At 58.9% G+C, this 13,976-nt stretch overlaps 1 protein-coding gene across 1 annotated transcript in view; it reads left to right on the top strand.

The window, feature by feature from the left end:
• Nucleotides 1-277: 277 nt before the first annotated feature.
• The window catches only part of LOC139243609 (hepatoma-derived growth factor-like), a gene marked incomplete at its 3' end in the record, with an annotated part of 18,520 nt that continues 4,821 nt past the window's right edge, over nt 278-13,976 (top strand). Inside the window, exon 1 of the mRNA XM_070870804.1 lies at nt 278-556. Coding sequence (XP_070726905.1) covers nt 470-556 — 87 coding nt within the window. The remainder of the gene's footprint in view (nt 557-13,976) is intronic.

Here is a 13,976-nt window from a genome sequence, read left to right as displayed (position 1 = left end):
CGTGCTGTACCTGCCCTGGGAGTGTTTGATGGGACAGTGTAGAGGGAGCTTTACTCTGTATCTAACCCCCTGTACCTGCCCTGGGAGTGTTTGATGGGACAGTGTAGAGGGAGCTTTACTCTGTCTGAGAGAGGATTGGGTGTGTGTGTGTGTGCCTTTAAGGCCGGTGGCTGGCCCTTTCAGGGCGGTGGCTGGCCCTTTAAGGGCGGCGGATCGGTGGCGCGGCGCTCGGTTGGTCGTGCCTGGGGGGGAGGTGCTGGCGAGTCCTCCAGGGGGGTTGGGCGGAGCGCGGAGCGGCCGATTGGAGGTCCGAGCTCGAGCGGGAGCGGGAGCGGGAGCTGGGCCTGAGAGAGAGAGAGAGAGAGAGAGAGAGCGCGGCCCCGGGCCTGACCCCCTGACACACACCCTCCCACAGACCCTCACACAGACCGTCACACACAGCCCGCGGCCCCCCGCCCCCCGCCCCGCCATGTCCAGGATCAGCCGCCACAGGGACTACAAGGCCGGGGACCTGGTGTTCGCCAAGATGAAGGGCTACCCGCACTGGCCGGCCCGGGTAAGGAGGGCCCGGGGGGGGCTGTTCGTCTGGGGGAGGCCTCACATTGGGGAAGCTGCTCGTCTGGGGGAGGCCTCACATTGGGGGAGGGGGAAGCTATTCGTCTGGGGGAGGCCTCACATCGGGGGAGCTGTTCGTCTGGGGGAGGCCTCACATTGGGGGAGGGGGGAAGCTGTTCGTCTGGGGGAGGCCTCACATCGGGGGAGCTGTTCGTCTGGGGGAGGCCTCTCATTTCTGATGGGGTGGGGAGCTATTCCACTGGGTGAGGGCTCACATTTCAGGGGGAGCTGTTCGTCTGAGGGAGGGCTCACATTGCGGGGGGGGGGGGGGCGGGGAGTTGTTCAACCGCGGGAAGGGGGTGGGGGGAAAGCTATTCATCTGGGGGAGGGCTCACATTGGGGGCGGGAGGGGGGGGAAAGCTGTTCGGGGGAGGGCTCACATTTAGTGGGGGGAGGGGGAAAGCTGTTCATCTGGGGGAGGGCTCACATTGTGGGGGGGGGCAAAACTGTTCGGGGGATGGCTCACATTTAGTGGGGGGAGGGGGAAAGCTGTTCGTCTGGGGGAGGGCTCACATTGGGGGGGGGATGGGAAGCTGTTCGGGGGAGGGCTCACATTGGGGGGGGCAAGCTCTTCGTCTGAGGGAGGGCTCACATTGGGGGGGGGGGAAAGCTGTTCATCTGAGGGAGGGCTCACATTGGGGGGGGGGGGGAAGCTGTTCGTCTGAGGGAGGGCTCACATTGGGGGGGGGGAGCTGTTCGTCTGAGGGAGGGCTCACATTGGGGGGGGGGAAGCTGTTCGTCTGAGGGAGGGCTCACATTGGGGGGGGGGAAGCTGTTCAACTGGTAGAGGGCTCACATTTAGTGGGGGGAAGGGGGAAAGCTGTTCGTCCGGGGGAGGGCTCACATTTCAGGGGGAGCTCTTTTTGACTGGGGGAGGGTTCACATTTCTGGGGGGGGGGGGGGGAGGGGGGGGAAAGCTGTTTGTCTGGGGGAGGGCTCACATTGGGGGGGGGGGGGAGCTGTTCCACTCGGGAAGGGGTCACATTTCAGGGGGAGCTGTTCGACTAGGGAGGGCTCATATTTCAGTGGGACCTCTTTTTGACTGGTGGAGGGTTCACATTTTGAGGGGGGGAAGCTGTTTGTCTGGGGGAGGGCTCACATTGCGGGGGGGGGGGGAGCTGTTCCACTCGGGGAGGGGTCACATTTCAGGGGGTGGGTGGAGCTGTTCGATTGGGGACGGCTCGCATTTCAGGGGATGCTCTTTTTGACTGGGGGAGGGTTCACATTTCGGGGGAAACTGTTTGTCTTGGGGAGGGGGGGGGTGTTCGACTGGGGGAGGGGTCACATTTCAGGGGGATGGGGGGAGCTGTTCGACTGGGGAGGGCTCACATTTCAGAGGGGAGCTGTTTGACTGGGGGAGGGCTCATACTGGGGTATGGGCATCTCTTTGACTGGAGTGGGGTAACACTGGGGTTGGGGAAGCTGTTCGAATGGGGGGGAGGGGCTGGTCTTCAACTTTGGGAGGGCTGCTCCAACTGGGGTATGGGTCACACGGTGTGGGGGGGGAAAGCTACTTGACTGGTGTAGGGGTCACATTGGGGATTGGGGATCAGACTAGGAGAGGGACAGCTCTTCAATTTGGGGAGGGGTCCAGGGTGACTCTATGGGAGGGATCACACTGGGGGAACGGAGGGGGGGGTGGTGTGTCAGGGTTACACTGGGGGAGGGGGCAGCTCTTCAACTGGGGAGGGATCGTACTGGGGGGGGAGTTTGGGGTTACACTGGGCTGGGTGGCAGCGAGCAGAAAGAAAGACGGACTTGCATTTCTATAGCGCTTTTCATGACCGGACGTCCCAAAGCGCTTTACAGACAATGAAGTACTTTTGGAGTGTGCTCACTGTTGTATTGTGGGAAACGTGGCAGCCAATTTGTGCACAGCAAGATCCCACACACAGCGATGTGATAATGACCCAGATCATCTGTTTTAGTGATGTTGATTGAGGGATAAATAGAACTCCCCTGTTCTTCAAAAAAATGCCGTCAGATCTTTATGTCCACCTGAGAGGACAGACAGGGCATTGGTTTAACGTCACATCCGAAAAACGGCGCTCCCTCAGTACTGCCCCTCCAACAGTGCGGCGCTCCCTCAGCACCGCCCCTCCGACAGTGCGGCGCTCCCTCAGTACTGCCCCTCCGACAGTGCGGCGCTCCCTCAGTACTGCCCCTCCGACAGTGCGGCGCTCCCTCAGTACTGCCCCTCCGACAGTGCGGCACTCCCTCAGTACTGCCCCGCCGACAGTGCGGCGCTCCCTCAGTACTGCCCCTCCGACAGTGCGGCGCTCCCTCAGTACTGCCCCTCCGACAGTGCGGCACTCCCTCAGCACCGCCCCTCCGACAGTGTGGCGCTCCCTCAGTACTGCCCCTCCGACAGTGTGGCGCTCCCTCAGCACCGCCCCTCCGACAGTGCGGCACTCCCTTAGCACTGCCCCTCCGACAGTGCGGAGCTCCCTCAGTACCGCCCCTCCAACAGTGCGGCGCTCCCTCAGTACTGCCCCTCCGACAGTGCGGCACTCCCTCAGCACCGCCCCTCCGACAGTGCGGAGCTCCCTCAGTACTGCCCCTCCGACAGTGCGGCGCTCCCTCAGTACTGCCCCTCCGACAGTGCAGCACTCCCTCAGTACTGCCCCTCCGACAGTGCGGCACTCCCTCAGTACTGCCCCTCCGACAGTGTGGTGCTCCCTCAGTGCTGCACTGGGAGTGTCAGCCTGGAGTTTGTGTTGAAGTCTCTGGAGTGGGACTCGAACCCACGACTTTCTGCCCCCAAAGTGCCCGAGGTAATACAGCACATTATCTCTGTCGGCATCAGGCGTGGGGTCTAACTACATAGAGGTGGGTTACACACGGGGATAAGATGAGAGTTTGGTATACAAGTGTTTCCTGTTATGCCCTGGGGGGGACTGAGATGGAATTAGAGACACAGAGAGCGGAGACATCAATCACGCTCACAGCCCAAGGGCAGAGGGAGACGCTTTCGATATGTACAAGGGAGTGGAGGCCTGTGTCTCGACTCATTCGTGCCCCTGTTCAGCAACTTGCTGCAGCTCTGGGGCTTATGTGTCTCTTTCACTCCCTATCAACGGAAAGTCGCACAGGCTGCGGTGTATCAAATCCACAAGGATTATGTCACCAGCGTAGTTAAATGGGACTTAAAAACAAAGACTAGGATTGAGGTGCGCGAGAAGGACGTTTAAAACTGTAAACTGCAAAGAACTGTCCTTGAATGCATTCCCCCGTTTAGTTACCTTTTTTGAAATGTTGTAAAGTTGTGGAGTTTGGCCAGGTTGGGGAAAGTTTATTTATCCTTGGTGAAGTAGTGTCTGCTTTCCAAGTTCAGGAGATCGGGGCTGGGGTAGAGACTTACAGAATCTCGCCGCACAGGAGGATCCCATGGAGCCCGTGCTGTGCCGGCTCTGTGACAGAGCGATCCAATCAGTCCCACTCCCCCCGCTCTTTCCCCACAGCCCGGCACATTTCCAGTATTTATCCAATTCCCGGTTTGAAAGTCACTATTGAATCTGCTCCCACCGCCCTTTCAGGCAGCGCGTTCCCGATCACAACAACTCGCTGCGTAAAAACATTCTCCCCCTCTCCCCCTCTGGTTCCATCGCCGATTATCGTCAATCTGTGTCCCTCTGGTTCCATCGCCGATTATCGTCAATCTGTGTCCCTCTGGTTCCATCGCCGATTATCGTCAATCTGTGTCCCTCTGGTTCCATCGCCGATTATCGTCAATCTGTGTCCCTCTGGTTCCATCGCCGATTATCGTCAATCTGTGTCCCTCTGGTTACCCGCCCTCCTGCCCCGGGAACAGTGTCTCCCGATTTACTCGATCAAAACCCCTTGTGATTTTTAACACCTCGATCAAATCTCCCCTTAACCTTCTCTGCTCCAAGGGGAACAACTCCAGTCTCTCCCCGTCACTGAAGTCCCTCACCCCCCCGGGACTGTTCTGGTCAATCTCCCTCTGTACCCTCTCCAGGTAAATGCTAACAATGGCAGGTCTGCTCACTGACATGTCTTGACGACCACAAGGCTTTGTAAGGTCTGATCTCTGAGAACGTGACCTGGTTATGAGATTCTCGGTCTCCTGTTCATGTATTTAATTGACGTGTTTCACTCCCAGAGTGCCTTTAACTGTATTACATAGAAACATTGAAACATACAAACTAGGTGCAGGAGTAGGCCATTCGGCTCTTCGAGCCTGCCCATTCAATATGATCATGGCTGATCATGCAACTTCAGGACCCTATTCCTGCTTTCTCTCCATACCCCTTGATCCCTTTAGCCGTAAGGGCCACATCTAACTCCCTTTAGAATATATGAGTGCCGCACTGTCGGAGGGGCGGTACTGAGGGAGCGCCGCACTGTCGGAGGGGCAGTACTGAGGGAGCGCCGCACTGTCGGAGGGGCGGTACTGAGGGAGTGTCGGAGGGGCGGGACTGAGGGAGCGCCGCACTGTCGGAGGGGCGGTACTGAGGGAGTGCCGCACTGCCGGAGGGGCGGTACTGAGGGAGTGCCGCACTGTCGGAGGAGCGGTACTGAGGGAGTGCCGCGTTGTCGGAGGGGCGGTACTGAGGGAGTGCCGCGTTGTCGGAGGGGCGGTACTGAGGGAGTGCCGCGTTGTCGGAGGGGCGGTACTGAGGGAGTGCCGCGTTGTCAGAGGGGCGGGACTGAGGGAGTGCCGCACTGTCGGAGGGGCGGTACTGAGGGAGTGCCGCACTGTCGGAGGGGCGGTACTGAGGGAGTGCCGCACTGTCGGAGGGGCACTACTGAGGGAGCGCCGCACTGTCGGAGGGGCAGTACTGAGGGAGTGCCGCACTGTCGGAGGGGCAGTACTGAGGGAGTGCCGCACTGTCGGAGGGGCAGTACTGAGGGAGTGCCGCACTGTCGGAGGGGCACTACTGAGGGAGTGCCGCACTGTCGGAGGGGCGGTACTGAGGGAGTGCCGCACTGTCGGAGGGGCAGTACTGAGGGAGTGCCGCACTGTCGGAGGGGCAGTACTGAGGGAGTGCCGCACTGTCGGAGGGGCGGGACTGAGGGAGTGCCGCACTGTCGGAGGGGCAGTACTAAGGGAGCAGCCCAACCAGACCATGCCGGCGTTTATCCTCCACTCGAGCCTCCTCCCGTCTTTCCCCATCTAACTCGTATCAGCATAACCCTCTATTCCCTTCTCCCCCATGTGTTTATCCAGCCTCCCCTTAAATGCCTCGATACTATTCGCCTCGACCTCTCCCTGTGGCAGCGAGTTCCACATTCTCACCCCTCTCTGGGTAAAGAAGTTTCTCCTGAATTCCCCATTGGATTTTGTGGGTGACGATCTTATATTGATGGCCTCTAGTTATACTCCTCCCCACAAGTGGAAACACTCTCTCTCTCTATCCATTCAATCAAAACCTATCTTCATAAATTCCTCGATTTGGTCACCCCTCAGCCTCTTTTCAAGAGAAGGGACCCAGCCTGTTCATCCTTTGCTGATACGTGTACCCTCGCATTTCTGGTATCATCCTCGTAAATCCTCTCTACACCCTCTCCAGTGCCTCGATATATTGAGCATAATTTCTCTCTCATTTGTGCTGGGGACGAGAGGCGTGCTTTCGCTTTGTCAAATGTGGCCTTTCGCCTCCCAGTTACTTGCTTTGTAGAAAGCAGCTCGCCACTGCCTTGCATGAAGGTTTATCTCCGACTTACTCCCTGTCTCCCTGCGCTGTGCGTTATCTCTGGATGTGCAGATGGGAGAGAGACCCGCTCACAGGCAGTTCTACCTCCCGACCGGCGGGGAGGGAGGGAGGGGGAGGGAAGCGAGCCTTCCTTCCCCTCCTTATCGGCAGTGACACTCGGCTCTTAATTATAACAGGATCCCAGTAGTTTTAGTTTAAAAAAAAACCTTTGGTACTCTGAACACACTGACAGGAGGGAGCGCTATTAAACGGACCCTGTCCTTAACAAATGTCCACAGGACTGCCCCTCCGACAGTGCGGCGCTCCCTCAGTACTGCCCCTCCGACAGTGCGGCTCTCCCTCAGTACTGCCCCTCCGACAGTGCGGCACTCCCTCAGTACTGCCCCTCCGACAGTGCGGCGCTCCCTCAGTACTGCCCCTCCGACAGTGCGGCGCTCCCTCAGTACTGCCCCTCCGACAGTGCGGCACTCCCTCAGTACTGCCCCTCCGACAGTGCGGCGCTCCCTCAGTACTGCCCCTCCGACAGTGCGGCGCTCCCTCAGTACTGCCCCTCCGACAGTGCGGCGCTCCCTCAGTACTGCCCCTCCGACAGTGCGGCGCTCCCTCAGTACTAGCCTGGAGTTTTGTGCTAAGTTTGTGGAGTGGAACTTGAACACATGACCCTGTGACTCCGAGGCCAGAGTGCGACCCACTGAGCAGTCGATGATGATGTGATCACGCTGGGGGGGGAAATTAAGCCGTGAAGCTTAAATAATCTTAAACAAACAATTAGAGTCGAGACCTTAGGTGGGGAGTGTGTTCGATTCATATTATTCTGTTTTGTTGTGCTAGACGCTGTCTAATCAAAGGCTGTCACTGTAAAGCGATCCACTCTGCTAATATCAAGGGTTTCGGTTGTAAGTGCATGTTCAATGGTTTGAGCAGGCATGGTTCCAAGCTAACCGTTCGTTCTTGTAATCCAGAAACAGTAATGTCTAGCTCGTTGCCACGGACTGGGCTGTTGTAGTTGAGGAGTAAATAGGACTTAACTTTCAAATCGGAGCCAGTATATTCAGGAGCCAAGTTAAGAAGCATTGCTTCAAGTGCCGGGTTGTAGACATGTGGGGACACTCTCTGTTAGTCACGTTAAATCGGGGAGCGGGAGATTTTTGCCAGACGAGGGTTACGGAAGGATATGACGATGTCCTGGTGGGCCTCAGTATTCCCCCTTGGGTTGCCGATCCAGTGACTGCTCGGGTGTGCATGTGTGTCAGATGAGGGGGAGGCGGGGGGGGGGGGGCAGTGTTACTCCTCCACAGTCGAATAGCTGACTCATGGGAAGAATGGCTGCTTTAATCAGCCTTTAGTCAGTCTCTGTCGGAATGTAGGAATGCAGTGAACGGCAACAGCAGTTATGTCACAGGACGATTAATCCAGAGATCCCGACCAAGGATCCGGAGACGCGCATTCAAATCCCACCAGGAATAAAAAGCTTGTAAACTGCCAGACTGTCGTTTTTGGAAAAAAAACCCCATCTGTTTCAGTGAGGTCCTTCAGGGACAGGAAGCTGGTGTCCTTGCTCGGTCTGGCCTGTATGCAACCCCAGGCCCACAGCACTGTGCTTGGTTTTTAACTGGCCCAGCGAGCCGCTCCGTTGTTAGCGAGCCGCTCCGTTGTTACCAACCCGCTGCGGAAAACAACAGGAATAAAAGCGGACAGGTCACCCAGCACCGGATTCGGACACAGCAAACGCAGACCCAGCCCAGTCTTCATCGTCGCTGGCTCACAGTCCTGGAACTCCCTCCCTAACAGCACTGTGGGAGCACCTTCACCACACGGACTGCAGCGGTTCAAGAAGGCGGCTCACCACCACCTTCTCGAGGGGCAATTAGGGATGGGCAATAAACGCCGGCCTTGGCCAGCGAGGCCCACGGCCCAGGAACGAATAAATAAAGGGGTAACATTCAGGGGGGACAAACTCGGTCCTTCGAGCGGATTTTAATCGAAGGCCTTGGAAACTGGACATGTCCCAGCAGCAGGCAAAGTGAAGGAAGCATTGGTCCTGACAGCTTCCTGCGCCGGTCGCAATCTCCTCCAACAGTCCAGGAGTTGACTCGACCTGTCCTGCTCCCGGAGCGTCGGGATGGGAGATTGACGTCCCGTCTGGCCAATTGCATGGCGGACAAATCGAGATGTGACCGTGTCTGGTGGGGAGGGAGCGGGTACTGCACTGCTGCTCTGGTTTTGAGTTGTGTGGCTCAGTAAAACAGGCCTTGTGCTATTGAGGGATCCCCAGTGACAGGCACAAACTGCCAGCTCAATTTAATTTGAACACAAGTTAAGGGTTTTGCGTAGGATTGCATCGAATGTACAGCACGGACACAGTCCATTGGGCCCATCGGCTCCGTGCCAGGGTTTATGTTCCACACCAGCCCCCTCCCACCACTCTCCATCTCACCCCATCACCAGATCCCTCTATTCCCTTCTCCCTCGTGTGTTTATCCAGCCTCCCCTTAAATGCCTCGATACTATTCACCTCAACCCCTCCCTGTGGCAGCGAGTTCCACATTCTCACCGCTCTCTGGATAAAGAAGTTTCTCCTGAATTCCCCGTTGGGTTTATCAGTGACTGTCTGATATTGATGGCCCCCTGGTTCTGGTCTCCCCCACAAGGGGGAACACTCTCTACGTCTCCCCTGTCGACACCCTTTCTTAATTTCAAAGACCTCCATCGGGTCACCCCACCCCCCCCCTCAGAGAAAGGAGTCCCAGCCTGTGCAGCCTTTCCTGGTGGTTTATAACCTCCGCCGTTCTGCAATTTGACATTAGCCTGTTTCATTTGGGCCCATTTCCTGTCTCTCCAAATATTCTGGATTTCAGTGCCACTGCCCCTCTCGCTCAGAGAGTCTCTGGGTTCCCTGGCTCTGTGGAACAGCCCAAAAAATACCCAATAGTACGGCACAGGAGGATCTCACTGGGCCCATGGAGCCCGTGCTGTGCCGGCTCTGTGACAGAGCGACCCAATCAGTCCCACTCCCCCCGCTCTTTCCCCACAGCCCGGCACATTTCCAGTATTTATCCGATTCCCGGTTTGAAAGTCACTATTGAATCTGCTCCCACCGCCCTTTCAGGCAGCGTGTTCCCGATCACAACAACTCGCTGAGTAAAAACATTCTCCGCCTCTCCCCCTCTGGTTCCATCGCCGATTATCGTCAATCTGTGTCCCTCTGGTTCCATCGCCGATTATCGTCAATCTGTGTCCCTCTGGTTCCATCGCCGATTATCGTCAATCTGTCTCCCTCTGGTTCCATCGCCGATTATCGTCAATCTGTGTCCCTCTGGTTCCATCGCCGATTATCGTCAATCTGTGTCCCTCTGGTTCCATCGCCGATTATTGTCAATCTGTGTCCCTCTGGTTACCCACCCTCCTGCCCCCGGGAACAGTGTCCCCCGATTTACTCGATCAAAACCCCTCGTGATTTTGAACACCTCGATCAAATCTCCTCTCAACCTTCTCTGCTCCAAGGGGAACAACTCCGGCTTCTCCAGTCTCTCCCCATCACTGAAGCCCCTCATCCCCCGGGACCGTTCTGGTCAATCTCCCCCGCCCCCTCTCCAAGGCACATTGCCGAGAAATGGACGCAATACTCCAGCAGGGCCGAACCCGTGATTTGTAAAAAAATGGCCCAGGTGAACCACTGATAAAGGTTCCTTGTCGAATGTTTAGCTCATAATACTCCTGTGGAGCGCCTCGGGACATTTCACTGCGTTAAATGCGCTATATAATTACACGTTGTTGTTGTTGAGTCACACAGTGATGGGCTATACAACAACTTGCATTTATATATCGCCTTTAACGTAGCAAAACGCCACAAAATGCGCTTCACAGGAGCGCGAACCAGACAATATTTAACACCCTCTCCAACACTTTGACATCCGTCCAAAAGTGTGGTGCTCAGAATTGGGCACAATACTCCAGTGGACGCCCCAACCAGTGTTTTATAAATGTTTGCTCTAACCTACGTGCTTTAGTACACTCTGCCTGTATTTATAAAGCCAAGGATCAGCTTTCCCCGTTAGCCCTGCCACCTTCAAAGCCATGTGTGTGTGGTGTGTGTGTGTGTGTGTGTGGTGTGGGTGTGTGTGTGGTGTGTGTGTGTGTGTGTGTGTGGTGTGGGTGTGTGTGTGTGTGTGAAGCCCCAGGTCTCTCTGTTCCCGCACCACCGTTAAAAGTGGTAACATTATTTTGCCCCTCTTCATTCTCCCATCCGAGCGGCTGGAGAGTGGGAGCTCCCATCGCGATGTGGGGATGAACTTGGTGACGGCAATAAGACTGAAGGACCGACGCCAAATGCTGCATTAGGAAGGGATTAACTCTGCTCACAGACGTGTGGGGGAAGGCAGCTCACTGGAATCCAGGGTGGGGGTGGGGGTGGGCACTGGCCACAGTGTTTAATGTACCGCTCCCTGTCATAGCCGTTAATTCCCAGATTGCTTTGGCTGACGGCAGGTGTAATGCGAACTTTATCCGACTGTAATCCCCAGGTGGGTGCTGCAACACACAAAGCACCCAACAGATGGTCTGCGATCGGTGTTTGTGGGGTGGGGGGGGGGGCTGGGATAGGCAGGGAGGAGCTTCCATTCACTGATCTTTCAATAAGCAGAGCATCGTGACCAGTTCAGGTCAGATACTAGAGCCCCTGCAAGGCGCAGAGCATTAATCTGAACTTCACAAAGGAAATGGGATGCATTTTAGAAACATAGAAAATAGGTGCAGGAGTAGGCCATTCGGCCCTTCGAGCCTGCACCACCATTCAATATGATCATGGCTGATCATTCCCTCAGTACCCCATTCCTGCTTTCTCTCCATACCCCTTGATCCCTTTAGCCGTAAGGGCCACATCTAACTCCCTCTTGAATATATCCAACGAACTGGCCTCAACAACTTTCTGCGGTAGAGAATTCCACAGGTTCACAATTCTCTGGGTGAAGAAGTTTCTCCTCATCTCGGTCCTAAATGGCCTACCCCTTATCCTCAGACTGTGACCCCTGGTTCTGGACTTCCACAACATCGGGAACATTCTTCCTGCATCTAACCTGTCCAATCCCGTCAGCATTTTATATGTTTCTATGAGATCCCCTCTCATCCTTCTAAACTCCAGTGAGTATAAGCCTAGTCGATCCAGTCTCTCCTCATATGTCAGTCCTGCCATCCCGGGAATCAGTCTGGTGAACCTTCGCTGCACTCCCTCAATAGCAAGAATGAACAATGGACGCAGGGGTGAACTGGTGCTATGGGAGGGGCGGTACTGAGGGAGCGCCGCACTGTCGGAGGGGCAGTACTGAGGGAGTGCCGCACTGTCGGAGGGGCGGTACTGAGGGAGTGCCGCACTGTCGGAGGGGCAGTGCTGAGGGAGTGCCGCACTGTTGGAGGGGCAGTGCTGAGGGAGTGCCGCACTGTTGGAGGGGCAGTGCTGAGGGAGTGCCGCACTGTCGGAGGGGCAGTGCTGAGGGAGTGCCGCACTGTTGGAGGGGCAGTGCTGAGGGAGTGCCGCACTGTCGGAGGGGCGGTACTGAGGGAGTGCCGCACTGTCGGAGGGGCGGTACTGAGGGAGTGCCGCACTGTCGGAGGTGCCGTCTTTTGGATGAGACATTAAACCGAGGCCTCGTCTGCCCTCTCGGGTGGATGTAAAAGATCCCGGGGCCACTATTGGAAGAAGAGCAGGGGGAGTTCTCCCCGGTGTCCTGGGGCCAATATTTATCCCTCGACCAACATCACTAAAACAGATGATCCGGGTCATTATCACATCGCTGTGTGTGGGATCTTGCTGTGCGCAAATTGAGCTGCCGCGTTTCCCACAATACAACAGTGAGCACACTCTGAAAGCACTTCATTGGCTGTAAAGCGCTTTGAGATGTTCGGTGTCGTAAAAGGCGCTATAGAAATGCAAGTCGGTCTTTCGGTGTGAATAGCTAACCGAAGCTGTGCAAAGTATCTGTCACTTGTTCGTGTTTAACTACACGGTGGTGGGGGGGTGGTGAGACGGTGGGCCGGGGGTTTGGGGGGGGGGGAGGGGGTGAGACGGTGGGCCGGGGGTTTGGGGGGAGGGGGTGAGACGGTGGGCTGGGGGTTTGGGGGGGAGGGGGGTGAGACGGTGGGCCGGGGGTTTGGGGGGGGGAGGGGGGGAGGGGGTGAGACGGTGGGCCGGGGGTTTGGGGGGGGGGGGGTGGTGAGACGGTGGGCCGGGGGTATGGGGGGGGGGGGGAGGGGGTGAGACGGTGGGCCGGGGGTTTGTGGGGGGAGGGGTGAGACGGTGGGCCGGGGGTTTGGGGGGGAGGGGGTGAGACGGTGGGCCGGGGGTTTGGGGGGGGAGGGGGTGAGACGGTGGGCCGGGGGTATGGGGGGGGGGGGGGAGGGGGTGAGACGGTGGGCCGGGGGTTTGGGGGGGGAGGGGGTGAGACGGTGGGCCGGGGGTTTGGGGGGGGAGGGGGTGAGACAGTGGGCCGGGGGTTTGGGGGGGAGGGGGTGAGACGGTGGGCCGGGGGTTTGGGGGGGGAGGGGGGGAGGGGGTGGGCCGGGGGTTTGGGGGGGGAGGGGGTGAGACGGTGGGCCGGGGGTTTGGGGGGGAGGGGGTGAGATGGTGGGCCGGGGGTTTGGGGGGGGAGGGGGGGAGGGGGTGAGACAGTGGGCCGGGGGTTTGGGGGGGAGGGGGTGAGATGGTGGGCCGGGGGTTGAGGGGGGGAGGGGGGGAGGGGGTGAGACAGTGGGCCGGGGGTTTGGGGGGGAGGGGGTGAGACGGTGGGCCGGGGGTTTGGGGGGGAGGGGGTGAGATGGTGGGCCGGGGGTTGAGGGGGGGAGGGGGTGAGACAGTGGGCCGGGGGTTTGGGGGGGAGGGGGTGAGACGGTGGGCCGGGGGTTTGGGGGGGAGGGGGTGAGACAGTGGGCCGGGGGTTTGGGGGGGAGGGGGTGAGACGGTGGGCCGGGGGTTGAGGGGGGGAGGGGGTGAGACAGTGGGCCGGGGGTTTGGGGGGAGGGGGTGAGATGGTGGGCCGGGGGTTGAGGGGGGGAGGGGGTGAGACAGTGGGCCGGGGGTTTGGGGGGGGAGGGGGTGAGACGGTGGGCCGGGGGTTTGGGGGGGAGGGGGTGAGACAGTGGGCCGGGGGTTTGGGGGGGAGGGGGTGAGACGGTGGGCTGGGGGTTTGGGGGGGAGGGGGTGAGACGGTGGGCTGGGGGTTTGGGGGGGGAGGGGGTGAGACGGTGGGCCGGGGGTTTGGGGGGGGAGGGGGTGAGACGGTGGGCCGGGGTTTGGGGGGGGAGGGGGTGAGACGGTGGGCCGGGGGTTTGGGGGGGGAGGGGGTGAGACGGTGGGCCGGGGGTTTGGGGGGGGAGGGGGTGAGACGGTGGGCCGGGGGTTTGGGGGGGAGGGGGTGAGACGGTGGGCCGGGGGTTTGGGGGGGGAGGGGGTGAGACGGTGGGCCGGGGGTTTGGGGGGGGAGGGGGTGAGACGGTGGGCCGGGGGTTTGGGGGGGGAGGGGGTGAGACGGTGGGCTGGGGGTTTGGGGGGGGGGGGAGGGGGTGAGACGGTGGGCCGGGGGTTTGGGGGGGGAGGGGGTGAGACGGTGGGCCGGGGGTTTGGGGGGGGAGGGGGTGAGACGGTGGGCTGGGGGTTTGGGGGGGGAGGGGGTGAGACGGTGGGCCGGGGGT

The sequence above is a fragment of the Pristiophorus japonicus genome, unplaced genomic scaffold (genome assembly GCF_044704955.1).
Source record: "Pristiophorus japonicus isolate sPriJap1 unplaced genomic scaffold, sPriJap1.hap1 HAP1_SCAFFOLD_1755, whole genome shotgun sequence".
NCBI classification, from domain to species: Eukaryota; Metazoa; Chordata; class Chondrichthyes; family Pristiophoridae; genus Pristiophorus; species Pristiophorus japonicus.
This window is presented reverse-complemented; position numbering and strand designations above follow the sequence as displayed.